Here is a 14,566-nt window from a genome sequence, read left to right on the forward strand (position 1 = left end):
GAAAAAACAGTACCGCCATAAACGGATTAAGGGCAGGTGGTATCCAATTCGGCCATTATAATAGAAAAAAGAATAAATCAAATCGCTGTTAATAACGGTATTTAACGTTATTTTCAACGATATTTTCTTTTTTTAATATTTTACGTGGTTGTGGAATAATAAAGGAGTGTCGGTCGAAAAAAGGCCAAAAATACCGCCATAAACGGCGAAAATCGACAAGTTGTCCTCAAACCTGAACCAGAGTGTTCTTTGGATAAACCCACAGGTACATTGCAAAGCCGCAATTGAGCGACGCTCAATTGTGGAGCTCTGGGCTTCAGGGATGAGCCCTGAGACTAATATAAACGCAGTTACGGGAACACCTTTATCCAAAACGACCTTTATATTTTAACCACCAACCCACGTTCGTTCCATCCCGACCTTATACATTTTTTTCCACCTTCGCGTGGAAATCCTAACTGCGCAATAACGGTTTTAAACCTGTAACGCTTTTTAACTGGCCTATAGCTTAATATAATGGTAATATTTACGGTAATTGAACTTAGTTATCGCGTTATCGCCACCGATTTAAAACGTTTTATTAAATATTCCATTATGGGCGTATTTATACGCCAACGATAAAATAAATTCGGCGCGCCCGTACCGGTTATTATTGTTAACGTTACGTGCGAAAGCGATATTAAAACGGTGGTTAGGTATTACAATAAAAATAAAATCCCTTTCCTCCTTTAAAACGGCGGTAATAACTGGGTTTCGCTCAAATTTAAAATTTTTGGCGTTATTTTCAATTTCGCGGGCCTAAATTAGGTCGTCGTTAATATAATTAAACAAATTACCCGCGTCGGCGGCGGTATTATTATATCCGACGTAATCGCCGCTATTAATACGGCCGGTATATTCGTCCAAATTGGTAATTGCAATTGCGTCGGCGCATTCGGAACCGGTTTCGGTGGCGGTTATAATAACCTTATCGGAAAATTCGGTATAACCGTCGATAATATATCATCCTTCCGGGTAATTACCGCCGCCGGGAAAGCGATTAATATTAACCCGTTTTTTAACCCGGATTTTTGGTAAATTATATAAGGCGTTAGCCCTAATTTCGTGTTACGATCAAGGTATCGGGTAACCTGTTCTTAGGGTAAAGTACAGTGGGTTAAAGCAACTGAACGTCTTAACTGGGTAACTGGGGTTCTCAATAACTGGGGTAAAATTATAATCGTTTTCAAATAAGTATTAAGGTTAATTAGAGTTTAATTACTGTTAAACAATCCTAAAATCGAATTTATTTATATGGTAATAAGCGTGCCTTATATAAATTATGTTCCGAATATAATTTCCCTTAATCTGTTACAGATTGCAGAAATTATTTCGCCTAATCTGTTGTAATTTTTTAAAAATCATTAAAATCACCTTTTTGGCGATTACGTGGCGTTACGTAACTTTTCCCTTAAGTAATCGATGTTTTATTATCGGCGATTTTTTTGGGCGAATGTCGTTAGGAGGGGTGTAACCCCGCTTAGCCTTATTGGTACCGACCCATCTTATTTGGTCGTAATATTAGGTTTCCTTTTCTTTGGCCAAATCCTTTTGGCTTTTAAATAGTTTATATTCCCTTAATTTTTGTTTTTATTTCCATATTCCTTCTTTATTAATTTTTTTGCGCTATATTTAATCGCGTAGCTAAATTAAAATTTGGTCGTTCGTCGACAGAACGTCGCCACGCTTTCCTTTTTTCCCTATTATCGACCGATATTATTAAAATGCTTTCCTGCAATCCCTGCTATGCTAAAAGCGTAGCATTTTATTAAATGTTTCCGCAGGATTTTATTCGTTATATGGAATGCGTTCGTTCCAACCGTTTTAATTGCGACGTATTAGGTTTATCCGCTGCTTAAATCCGTTATATTGGTCGCCAATATTCGAAACTGGATACGGAAATTAAAGCGTTTAAGGAGCAAATTTACGCGCAGCAGGCGAAATTGCTTCGTTTGCGAAAATAAAAAAAACTATGGTTTAAAAAAATAATGCGAGTTATATTTCGCGGAATTAATAATTTGGAGGAATTGGATCGCGTGGAGCGTAAGGAGGCAAAACAGGAAAAGCGGCGGCGATCGTCCGAAATTTTTCCTAAAATATTATTCGAATCGTTTTTTCCGGATTCCAATTTTGTTTGGGATTCGACCTTCCCGATGGGTTTTTTAAATCCTTTTTTGTTGGATAAAATAAATATTTTTGCGCAGTATTCGGTCGGTGGGTTGCTTTTGTCCGTATATTTTAATTTATTGGTGTATATTAATCGTTTTTTTATAAATTCGTTTGGTGGTGTGGTTTTGAATTCTGGCCGATTTTTAGCTTTTGGGAATGGTAGGTGGTGCTTTTTTAGGTCGTCCTTTTTTTTTGGTTAATTTGTTCGCAAATCCAGTTCCTGGTAATATTAACGGAATGGTTTTTAGCAATTTTGGAAATGGTTAAAGGGTTTTCAAATATTTTTTTCGTGTCCGTAGTTTTCCCATTTAATAAGGTATTTTGTTTTACCGTAATTGCGTTTATGGTCCAATATTCGTTCGACGTCGTATATTTTTTCCTCGTCGATTTCGATTGTTTTTTGTATATTGGTGCCGGGTGGTGCTGGTTCCAATAGTAATACGTGGAACGTTGGGTGGATTTTTATGGTTTTTGGTAATAATAATTTGTAATTGGTTTCGCTGATTTTTTTGTCGATTTTAAAAAATTTAAACTTTTTATAATTAAATTTGCTATTTGGTCGTTGTGTTTTAATATTGCGTCGAATAAAATAAACGCTATTTCCCTCCTGGAAAAATAGTCCTTTTATCCGATATTAATTGGCGTATTTGGTCATTTTTTTTCGTACGAATTCCAATTCCTGTTGGAGTTTTCGGTGGAATTTTCGTAGTTCGTTTGCTTATTTATCGGTTCGTGGGGCCGTAATCGTGGTTTTTGGTTTTCCATATACCGTAAGGTTAAATCCGTAATTGGTATAAAACGGGGTTATTTTGGTATTTTCATTTTTTAAGCTATTGTATGCGAATTGTGCTGTGGGTAATAACCGTACCCAGTTATCCTATTTGTGGTTTATATAATATTTTAAATATTGTTCCAATATTTGGTTTGTTCGTTTTATTTATCCATTTGTTTGTGGGTGGAATGCTGTAAATAATTTATGGTCGGTTTTTAGCTATTCCATCAAAAATTTCCAAAATTTTAATGTAAAAAGCTTATTTTTGTCCGTGATAATGTTTTTTGGAAATCCGTGGTTATTGACAATTATTCGTAGGAATGTGTAAGCGATTTTTTCGGCGTTATTACTTTCCTTATAAGGTAGGAAATAGGCGTATTTAGTAAATTTGTCCATTATAATTAATATGCTGTTATATTTAATTTTAGTAAATGGTTTTTCGGAAGGTGGTAGTTTGACGATAAAATCCATTATAATAGTCTGCCAGGCCTTATTAGGGGTTGGTAAAGGCTGTAAAAACCCGTAAGGTTTGTATTTGGCGGATTTGCTTTTTGCGCAAAGTTCGCAGTTTTTAATAGTTTTTCGTATTTTTTATCGTATTCCTTTAAAATTATAGTGCTGTTTTAACCGTTTCCATGTTTTGGAAATCCCTTGGTATCCGTAAGTTTTATTTTCGTGGATTTTCCGTATTTCCTCTGGTATGGTTACCGTGTTAATCGTTATAAAACTTCGGTAAATTGGTAAAAGGTTTCCGTTGTCGTTTGCCGTGAGGATTTTCCGTGTTTTTTCGGGTATTATATTTTTATGGTTTGGTTTTTTGCTGAAAACGTCGGCCCTACCATTTTCTGTTTTTTTTCGGTAAATAATTTTAAAATGGAATTTTAATAGGAATTTTACCCATTTAATTTGTCGTTTATTTAATATTTTATTAGTGGTAAAATGGGTCAGGTTTTTGTAATCCGTGTAAACTAATATTTCGTATTTAGTTCCGGATAATTGTGGTTTCCATTTTTTAAATATTCGGATAATAGCTATAAATTTTTTATCGTGGATTTGGTAATTAAGTTTTAATTTATATAATTTTTGTGAAAAAAAGGCGTAAGGGTGCAGGCGTCTTTTTTCGTTTCGTTGGCTAAATTATCCTCCGATTGCGTAATCGGATGCGTCGGTTTCGATTTCGAAGGGTTTCGTTGGGTTTAATATTTTAAGGATCGGTTTTTGTGCTATTGCATTTTGTAGCTGTTCGAAAGTTTATTGTGTTTATTCCGTCCATTGGAATTTTAGGTCCTTTTTGGTTATATTGGTTAATAGGGTGGCGATCGCGCCGTAACCTTTAATGAATTTTTTGTAAAAGTTCACGAATCCAAAAAATACCCGAACGTTTTTTACGTTTTATGGTTGGGGCTATTCCTTTACTGCTTGGATTTTTGATTTTTCCATCCTGATTTTTCCAGGGGCGATAATGTATCCTAGGAAATTGATTTATTTGCTGTAAAAAATGCATTTTTCGGGTTTAATTAAGAGTTTAGCGTTTTATAGCTTTTATAGAATTGTGTGGACGTGTTTTTTGTGTTTTTCCAACGTTTTGGAAAAAATAAGGATATCGTCCAGGTAAATAACGACAAAAATGTTTAAATATTTTTTAAAAACGTGGTTAATTATGGTTTGAAAAATTGCGGGGGCGTTGGTAAAACCGAAAAACATTACCAGGTATTTATAATGTCCTCGTTTAATGCGAAATGCTATTTTCCATTTTTCGCCTTTTTTTATGCGGATTAAGTTGTATGCTTTTTTGAGGTTTAGTGTCGTAAACCATTGTATTTGGTAAAACATGTTTCGAAATTTTCCTATTAATGGGAGCGGGTAGCAATTTTTTATTGTAATATCGTTTAGTTGTTTGTAGTCCACGTATAATCGTAATTTTCCGTTTTTCTTTGGTATAAAAAGGATTGGGTATCCTACTGGTAATATCGATGGTTTAATATAGCCTTTTTTGAGGTTTTCCGCGAAATATTCGTTTAAAATTTCCATCTGTGTCGGATTTAAACCGTATATTTTGTGGAATTTTGGTTGGGTTCCTTTTTTTAATGGTATTTTATAATCGAACGGACTGTGTTCGGGTAATCCTGTTTCGAGTTTTTGGTTAAATAATCGTATATAATTTTGGTATTTTTCTGGAATTTTGCCGTTTTTGGTCTGTTTTTTCGTGGTTTATATTGTATAATTGGATCGGTTTTGGCCTGTGGATAGTCGCTTTTTTTCCGATATTGGCTCCGGGGTTGGTCGTCCTTTTTATAGGTACGCCATTTGTTTTATTTGGTCCTTCCGTACCCTATATTTCCTGTATAAACCCTATTATGTTAAAGGTCGTTTAATAATTAGGTGTTTTTCCCATTAAATTTGGCCTGTAGTCCAATTTATCCGGGGGTTATTCCTTCTAAACCAGGGAATTCCTAAAATTATGTTTTTGTTCCCTATTTCCGTAATATTTAAAATGATTTGTTTTTTTCGTTTATAGTTTTCCATTTAAAGATGTACGGTCTTTGTTTCGATGGTGCCGTTCCCGTATAAAATTACTTTTTTTTTTACGGTTTATAATCGATATAGTTTTTCCTTTTATCGCCAAAATATTCGTCGTTTTTTTACGATTTTTGGAAAAATGTAGTTGCTTTATATTCCGCTATTAAGGAGCGCTCGTATGGGTTTTTTATTAAATCGTATATTTAAAAATATATGTTCGTGTGTTGCTTTCGTGGTTTACGTGGCGTTTAAGGTTTTTTATTCCGTTTTTATTGCTACCGTTTGGTACCCTGTACCGTTTGGCTGTCCTAGTTTTTTGGTTTGTTGGATTCGCGTCGTGGGTCTTTATTTTTTTTGTTTCGGGGCGTATGGTTGTTTTTAACGTTGATTTTATTAAATCGGTGCCCTGTTGGTGCAGGCGTTTTTCGTGCGTTTGTAGGTATTTCGTTGTTTTTAACGTTGGGGTTCCACATAATTCTGGTTATGGGTACGGGTTTTGGTTGTCGTAATTTCGTTTCGTGCTATACCTGTGTTTTGGCTAATATATATATTTTGTAAATGTTTCGGGTGTATTCGTATTATGGGAATTATTTTTGGTTGTAGCATGCTATAAAATAGTCGTTATAAAGGGTGAAAATTACCGCTGGTTCGGTGTTAAATCTTATTTTGATTTCCCAATTGGGTAATTTAATAATGGTATATATTTCGTGGATACCTATTGTTTTGCGTCGTCGTGGGAAAAAATCGTGGATTATTTTTCTGCTAAAATGCAATCCGCAATTGTTTCGAAAACATTTTACCCAAAAGATTTTTATATGTTTGGGATATTTGGTATCCAAAATTGGGTGGTTTCCGAAGGTTGGATCGATTAATCCTATGGGGTTTTATATTTGTACTCGAAATAGTATTCCGGGAAATTGCACTAATTGGTCGTTTCGGTATAAATCGATAAGTTTTTTTTTATATATATAGGGGTTGTTTTCCCTTGCTGCATTATATAGGTTTGAAAATATAGTTTTTTTTTCGTTAGATTCGTTTTTTAACTCGTTATTAAATTCGTCCGTTGGGGTTTGTTGGATTATCCAGATGCGGTGGGTTTATCCCAATAGTTTTGGTTTTAATTTTTTTAAGGTATTTAATTCCGTAGGTTCGGGTAATTTGGCGTTTTACCTGCGTAATTGTGCCGGTGGTTTGGTTTTAATAAGTACACGGTTTCCTACTGCTAAAGTCCGAATGCTTTTAAGTTTTTGTGGGTACCATTTTGCGTCCATTTTTGCGCTATTGTGGATTATGCAATTATCGTTATAATATATGGTCCAGCTTTTTAAATTATATTAATCCGGTGGTATTTATTAGTGGGTGGTGGTATTTAATTTTCGTGGTTTTTTGGAATCGGGGTGTAAATCCGGAGTATTTTGGGGATAAAATTTGGTTATATATCCTGGTTTTTCGCATTTAAAATATTTACTATTTTTGGGATTTTTGCGCGGTTTTTTATATTGGGTCGCGTTAAAATCCATAAGTCCGTTATATATTCCGTAGGAAATACTGTATTGGCGAAGCGGTTTAAAATATTGGTATTTGCGTCCCGTATTAGTTTGTCGCAAAATTGGCCCCTATACGCTGCGTTTTTCGCGTCGTTCCAATTTCCGTTCGTAAAATCGGTTATCGATTTTAACTGTTAATTTTACGTATTCGGTTAGGGTATCGGGTCGTTTTTTTTTAATAAATTCGTTTTTAATTTTTTTTTTAAGTCCCGCATAAAAACGTGCCATTAAGGCTTCGGGGCCCCATAGTAATTTGGCGGTAATTTGTCGAAATTTACTGGTATATTTAAATGCCGATTTAATTTGGGTAAAGCGTACCAATTTACGTTTAACCGTACGTTCCTCGTTTAGGCTGCCGAATATTCCTTTAAAACATTTTTCGAAATTTTTATAATCGTCGAAAATGCGGTTGGTTTCAGCTTTACGGTTTTTTTCCTTATCGTAGTCCAAATAGTTTCGTAGAATTGGTTCGAACCAGGTAAACGCATCGCCCCTTAATAACGAAATTGCGTAAATAACCTTTTTTGCGTTATTATCGAAATTATCCTCGTTAAAATAAAGGTAGGCCCGGGTTCCCGTAAAAAATCCCTGCAAGGTACCTGGGGTGCCATTATAAGGTAATAGTAAAAGGTATTTAATATAATTTTTATTGGTTCGATTAATTTATTCGGTTATTCGTTCCTGGAATTGTCGATTTTTTGTTTGGAGCGTCGCGACCATTTAACGCAAAGCGTTAGCGCTGGCCGGAACGTTAATAGTAAAAAGGGTTTAAAGGGTGGTTTTGTTGGAAAATATTGTTTCGGCGATACTATTCGGTATATTTTAAAGTAAAATATTAAATAAAAGTAATTAAAATATTATAATTAAAATATCGGGTAATTTGTTTTTAGGGTAAAATATAATGGGTTAAAGCAATTGAACGTTTTAATTGGGTAATTGGGGTTTTTAATAATTGGGGTGAAATTATAATCGTTTTTAAGTAAATATTAAAGTTAATTAGAGTTTAATTGCTGTTAAATAATCCTAAAATCGAATTTATTTATATGGTAATAAGCGTGCCTTATATAGATTATATTCCGAATATAATCTCCTTTAATCTGTTACAAATCGCAGAAATTATTTCGCCTGATTTGTTGTGATTTTTTAAGGATTATTGAAATTACCTTTTTGGCGATCACGTGGCGTCACGTGACTTTTCCCTTAGGTAATCGATGTTCTGTTGTCGGCGATTTCTTTGGGCGAATGTCGTTAGGAGGGGTGTGACCCCGCCTGGCCTCATTGGTACCGACCCATCTTGTCTGGTCGTAACATTTCGGTATTATTACCCATATTATTTATAAAACCCTCCCTACCGTTAATTATAACGTTTAATTTACAATTTTAATTTTTTAAAAATTTTAAAGTCGCCGAAATTGCGCAGACCGTCGAAAACCTACCTTTTTTACCCAAATAGGTCGTTTTTTTTTATTTTTTCCAATTCGGCCATTATAATTATTAGTTTTTTCCGCGGTAATAACGAGGAAATTAACCGTAAAACGTTCGCATTTTTTTATATTTTTTCCCCGTTTACCCAAAATTCCCACGTCGCCCCGTATACCGGTTGGAACGTTTTTAACGACTTTTTTTATACCCGTGGCGACCGGAAACCCGCTTTTACCATTACCTTCCCCAAAATAAAAGTTTTATCCTGGCCCGCCGTTTGGGATTTGTACGATAATTTCCAAAAAATTACCCGGTACCCAAAACTCGGTTATTTTTATTAGACGTTACAATTTTACCAAAATTTAATCCGTTGGTCGCGGTGTTACCGCCGTTTACGATAAATTGCGTTTTAATTCCTTCGGTTAAACCGTTATTATTTTTTGGTATAAGGACGTAGCCATCGATGGCCAAACTTTTAACTTTACTTCCAAAATGCGTAATATTTGGAGCGGTCTTACCGGCGGTAAACGCAACCCTGCGTAAGTGCTCTCTTCACTTTTTTTCCTCCTAGTTTCGGAATGGCAGAAGCTCACAAAAGCCCATTTTGCTGTAGTTACGGAGACGCGGATGGCCTTAAAGCGGTCCCGGGGAAATTCCGAGAATTCCTACCCATTATGTCGGCAGAAGCCGCCATACGCGTTCCTGACCACCAACCATGGGACCACACCATCGAGCTCAAGGAAGGAGCCAAACCCACTTGGGGCCCTCTTTACCCCCTGAGCGAAAGAGAACTTAATGTCCTCAGGCCCTGGCTAGAAAAGAATCTCCAAGCCGGACGCATACGACGCTCTAAGTCGTCGGCGGGCTCCCCCTTACTGTTCGCTGAGAAGAAGGACCCCCTCGACCCTCTGCGCCCTTTCATTGACTACCGAGACCTCAACTCAAAAAGCGTACCGGTCCTATGCCCGATACCACTCATCACGAAATTCCAAGATAGACTCAGAAAGGCTTATTGGATGACGAAGATCGACCTCAAGACCGGGTTTAACCTCATCCGGATGAAAGAAGGCCACGAATGGCTTACAGCATTCCGCTGCAAATACGGCCTCTTCGAGTACACAGTAATGCCGATGGGACTCATCAATGCACCCGCAACATTCCAGAGCCTGATGCACCACATCTTTATGGACCTTATCGACTCAGGATTGCTGGTTTACCTGGACGATCTGTTGATCTATGCAGAAACAGAGGAAGAGCATGACAGAATAGTCCGGGAAGTCCTCAAAAGACTTATCAACACAACCTGGCAGTCGCTCCTCGGAAATGCAGCTGGGGCGTCTAAGAAGTCGAATTTCTCGGCCATATGATCCGTCGTGACGGCATTGCCATGGCCAACTCCAAAGTTAACGCCATCCTGCAATGGAAAGAGCCGAAGACTCTCAAAGACTGCCAATCCTTCGTCGACGACACAATATTGCATTTTGGACCCCCGGCGGGCATTTTGCTGACGTCCGAGGCGACCGTCGGCTACGGGTTCGTGGGGCTTCCACCAGACGCGATCCTCGTAACGCCGGTAAAAGTGAAAATCGAGCCCGTGGGGAAAAGGTCGTGGCAGACGCGCACAGCGTACCGACGGGGGTTGCCGTGCGCGGCGGCGTTTGCGTGCACCGATTATAAAATCCAAGGGAGGTCACCGGATAGGATCGCGCTAGAGCTGCGCGGCACGCTGACGACGAGGGTCGACGGCGTGCCGGTGGCCTCTGCCTGCGACCCCTACAGCCTGTACGTGCAGTTGTCGCGCTGTACGACACTGGGCGGTATTAAGCTCCTTTCGGAGGTGCGAGAGAAGGATTTCGTGGACAACCGGGTGCCGCAGGCGATGGCGGAGGCGGAGGCTGCGCTGGGGGCGGCTAAGCGAGGCCACGGTCGAGGCCTACGAGCGAAATTGGATAGATGAGGTCGCAATTCGAGAATTGTTTTCAAAGCCATCCCGGCTGTGGATACTTGGAGTCTCGACCTTCATTGCTCAAAGCAAACCCGTCTCGACTTTTGGCCGTCGGCTCAACACACGATTGTCATATCTTTTTCAGGGGGACCGATGTGAAAGACACAATCCAGTATGCGATCTTGAGCTATGCTTGGGGTGCCGCCGAAGAAGCAGCCGTCCTGAAGGCAGCCATGACAAACGTCGACAACATACAGGACAGATTGAGGGATCTAACTTACGAACTTCCCCACGATCCATTCACGATAGCCACTATCGCACCTTTCGATAAACCCAAACATAGCATTTGTATACCTGGGTTTAAAATGGATAATTATCAAAGAGACATGGTATGAGGCCCGCGACTTAAAAATTCACCAGTACTGCTGGAAACCTTTCACAGGGAATATCCAGACGCAGCAGGACCTCCGGTAAACCTGCAACAATGGATTAGGAGCGCAGCAGAGGATGCTTTCGCTGATGACGGACCCGAGGATAATGTCGCTGAGCACGATGCAAAAAAGACACGAAAACGAGGGAAGGCCCCGGAAGACACGCGTAACAAGGTGAAGACTCTGATCGCCTGCGTCGATCAGGCCTTAGAGGGGGGTAATGTGAGGATCAGGCCCCCAGACCTACCCTGAGAATCACAACTCCACTCCACCAGCCACGCGAAGCCTGGGGTCGTGCAAAGGGTCCACTAGCCCCGGATTTAAACGCGTCTCTCCAGCGCGTCGTTGATCGTGGTTTCTCTCTTCTCTTCAGTTTAGAATCTTCGTTAATAGTGCCTAATACACTGAGGTTCTCCAATGTACGCCCGGCCGTGACAGGTATTTAATTTTCTAGTAAAGAAAACGAGCATATTAGCTTATAAATTAGATAAAAGCAGGGTTTTACCCTAAGGCTATCTCTCTGCCGACACCTTTGGATCTTTGCGGGCTTCCTCGATAATTCCTCTCATCCGAGCATACAATCCTATCTCCTCTGTTTCCCATCTGCCACCATTCGGAAATACTGCTTTCCGTAGTCGGTTAACCCAAGGTATCAATGGCTGGTAGTATGAGGTAAAGTTATCCTCTGCGGATTTAATAAAATCCTGTTCATGAGACACTTGTCCCTTTTTCTCCTTTGCCAACAATTCTATGCTGATGTAATTCCATTGGTCAAACTCAGGAATGACTCTGCCCTCATCTGACCCATTGTAGTGAATGCATATCCAAAACAGCACCCAGAAGAACGACTCAAGGTCGTGCATGAATGAGTGCTGCTCGCCTAGAAGCGCCCCAATTGCCATGAACGCCCGCGTGCCTGTCTTGCCCTTTGCTCCAGAGGCGCCCTTTCGTGTCTCTCGTACGGCGAGGTCGAGATCGATCAAAAAGGAGGGCCAGCAGAGGTTGTCATCCTCGTTGATTATCAGATTGTTGATGGAAATATCTCGATGAAGGAATCCAGCCTTGAGCAAGGACTCGTGTCCCTGGATGCAACCCTCGAGCGCGGCAAGGAGAGCCGACCGAGAGCTTGCCTTGTAAATGGGATTTCCATAGTCACGGAGGATGACACGTCGGTGCACACGGTTCGATAATCCGTCGCCGCTAACCTTGGTTGGGGATGCCGAACAGGATCGTTTGCTGGGGGGGAGGGTGGCGCCAATTCGGCTAGATGATCGCTTCTTGCCAGCAGTGCTGCTACTGCTGCGGCCTCTCCGCGAAGCACCAGACACGATTGTGTTCGGAAGCGGCATCGAGCGTTCCGGCCGATAATTCGTAGCTGCTGTAATGTCCAGTCCTCCGCGAACGTTGCTCCGAATATCGTCATCCGTGCCATGGACTTGAACAGTCTCGTGGTGGTAGTATCGGGCCACGTTGACCACACCCTTCTCGGTTGCCTCTTGGAGCAGGTCCCCTTCATCCTCGCGCTCCGTATACTGCCATGAGTCCTTGATTACCAGTTTTGTCTTTGGGTCTTCTTCGCGGTGCGCTCTCCAGCAAGTCGTCGCGCGGCCGGCGACGCAAGGGACACGCGTCATCAGCTCGTCAATGATGAGACGCTCTGTCCGGCTGTCCCGCTCGATCACAATGAACCGCTGGCCCTCTGCCGTGACCACGGTAGGATCGAAGCCAAGCTCCTCCTCGCTCATCCACAGAAAGCCAAGAATCGTGGTAACAAACTCCAGCCCATCTTCGTTGATGTCGAACTTTTCGGATGCGATCCCGCCTAGCCGATCAAACTCCCATAACCTCATGAGAGGTCCGCAGAGAGTGAAGCCCAAAACAAATCGCCGGGTGTCTTGGGCTGCGAGGACTTCTCTCGCGTACCTCCCCAGATCAAGCCATGCCTTTGAGGCTTTGTCAGCAGAGCGGTTGCTCTTGAGCTCTCCAGGCACAAGGATATGCGACCAGTGATATTTTGAATCTTTTCCGGCCTCGGGGTTGTCGACCAAGCCGATGTCCAGCTTCCGCTCTCCTGTTGAACCCTGAATCGGCTTATTAGGCTGTGCCAGTGGTCTTCGTCGACGTGTTGGGGTCGGCCTATAGGTCTCTGCAAATGCGTCCAACTTTGGGATTATATCGTCAAACCAGGCCAGTACGTCGCTTTCCTTTGCATCTGACGGCCATCCGCGCCACCCTTCGCTGCCAAAAAGTGGATTGTCGCCTTCGGTGCACTTCTTCAAGACGGCCTCAGAAGCTGCATGTAGGCCTGCCACGCGCCCGAAAAAAACGTCGCGGGCGCCAGGAAGCCCAACATAGAGCGGACCAAGCTCCGACCTAAGAACCCTATCCACATCTTGACGGTATTCCGAGGAGTTGGCGAAACTGCCAGTGTTGTGTAGCCATGGGGTTTGCTGGAAGGAAGATAGTACAGATGGCACCAGGCGGGGAGGAGGGGTGGACTTGGCGACGACCCGGTAGACTTGATCCCAGATCAGGGCATCGTTTGGATCATCGGCAAGGGCTGCACGCAGGAGGGGCTTGATACGGTCGAGGTCGAAGTCGTCGGAAGCAACGGCCGAATTGAGTCTTGCAATGTCGCCGAGGACGTTTTTGCCTGTACCGCCGGAGCGGAGCAGACGAGAGGCGGGAAGGATCTGTAGCGTCGAAAAAAGGAGGAGGACAATGGTTTGGAGATCTGAGTCAAGGTTAGAGGGGCGTACTAAAGCGAGGCCGGCAGGTCGTTCTACCTTCTTGGTCAAGTTGGCCCACCGCGTCAGGGGTGCGCGGCACCTCCTTCTCGTCGCAGATCGAGTAGAATGATGCGTGAAAGGCAGCAAGGCCATTTCCGATAGGGTTATCCCTAATGATCTCTGACCGAGATCGATCTGTCATGGCGGACTTGATAACGGCGCGGTAGACTTGATCCCAGATCAGGGCATCGGCTGGATCATCGGCGACGGCTGTATGCAGGAAAGGCTCGGCACGGTTGAAGACGAAATGGTCGGGAGCGAGAGTTCAAGTCGTAGAAGGCCTCAAAGGATACCGCGATCTTTCATATCAGATAGCAGGTCGCCAGCGGCAAGGTTTGGCGCCGTTCTCAGAAAGCCGCGAATGACATCCCGGAGTTCTTGCGTGTCAATTGAGGAGCACGTTTAACGGAGCATTTGCTATCCCTTGTCAAATCGTCCTGCGTCCGCATTCCGTGGGCCTTTTTATCTTCGGGGATCGAATTGAACGAGACGCGGACCCTTTCCAATAGGATTATCTTGAATAATCTCTCGCCTGGGTCTATCTGCCATGGCGGATTGGATGCTGAGATGGAAAGACCGTCGGACGCAACCGAGGTAAAATCGAAATCACGGTTGCTGCCAGCCATCCAAATGCACGTGCTGATAGTCTTATCAGTATGTGGGCCCTTCCAATGCCTCCTCATCCGCCTCCTTGGGCTACTGGCCTGGCAGGGCGCTAGGACCTAAAAGAGGAGAAAACAACAAAACAAGGATCACGTCTGGTCCTCAAAGACTGGCTGATCGGCCAAAACTTGCTTAATTGGGGTAGTCTCAGTACTCAGACTAGACCCCCCTGCTCCGCAGTGAGGACCGAACGCTGAGTTCAGACATGAGCCCGGTTCAGAAACTCGCTGGAGGGGGTTCAGGATCCAAATTGAGTTAGCGGCCCATTT

The 14,566-nt window shown here is 42.1% G+C and overlaps 3 protein-coding genes across 3 annotated transcripts; 2 read left to right on the forward strand and 1 right to left on the reverse strand.

Annotated features, from left to right (window-relative positions):
* Positions 1 to 516: 516 nt before the first annotated feature.
* PpBr36_04921 (uncharacterized protein) lies at positions 517 to 8,810 on the forward strand (the record flags this gene model as incomplete). The annotated part of the gene is made up of 3 exons (XM_029892079.1): positions 517 to 600; positions 808 to 1,052; positions 8,546 to 8,810. 3 exons carry the CDS (start codon positions 517 to 519, stop codon positions 8,808 to 8,810), a joined length of 594 nt encoding a protein of 197 aa, XP_029750102.1.
* A 151-nt stretch (positions 8,811 to 8,961) lies between these two features.
* Positions 8,962 to 9,836, forward strand: PpBr36_04922 (uncharacterized protein; the record flags this gene model as incomplete). The annotated part of the gene is made up of 2 exons (XM_029892080.1): positions 8,962 to 9,008; positions 9,083 to 9,836. The coding sequence occupies 2 exons, from the start codon at positions 8,962 to 8,964 to the stop codon at positions 9,834 to 9,836; spliced, it is 801 nt and encodes a 266-aa protein (XP_029749534.1).
* A 1,521-nt stretch (positions 9,837 to 11,357) lies between these two features.
* Positions 11,358 to 14,260, reverse strand: PpBr36_04923 (uncharacterized protein; the record flags this gene model as incomplete). Its single annotated transcript, XM_029892081.1, has 4 exons — positions 11,358 to 13,579; positions 13,632 to 13,844; positions 13,928 to 14,011; positions 14,035 to 14,260. The coding sequence occupies 4 exons, from the start codon at positions 14,258 to 14,260 to the stop codon at positions 11,358 to 11,360; spliced, it is 2,745 nt and encodes a 914-aa protein (XP_029749533.1).
* Between the last annotated feature and the right edge of the window lie 306 nt (positions 14,261 to 14,566).

This window comes from Pyricularia pennisetigena, chromosome 6 (genome assembly GCF_004337985.1).
Source record: "Pyricularia pennisetigena strain Br36 chromosome 6, whole genome shotgun sequence".
Classification (NCBI taxonomy): domain Eukaryota; kingdom Fungi; phylum Ascomycota; class Sordariomycetes; order Magnaporthales; family Pyriculariaceae; genus Pyricularia; species Pyricularia pennisetigena.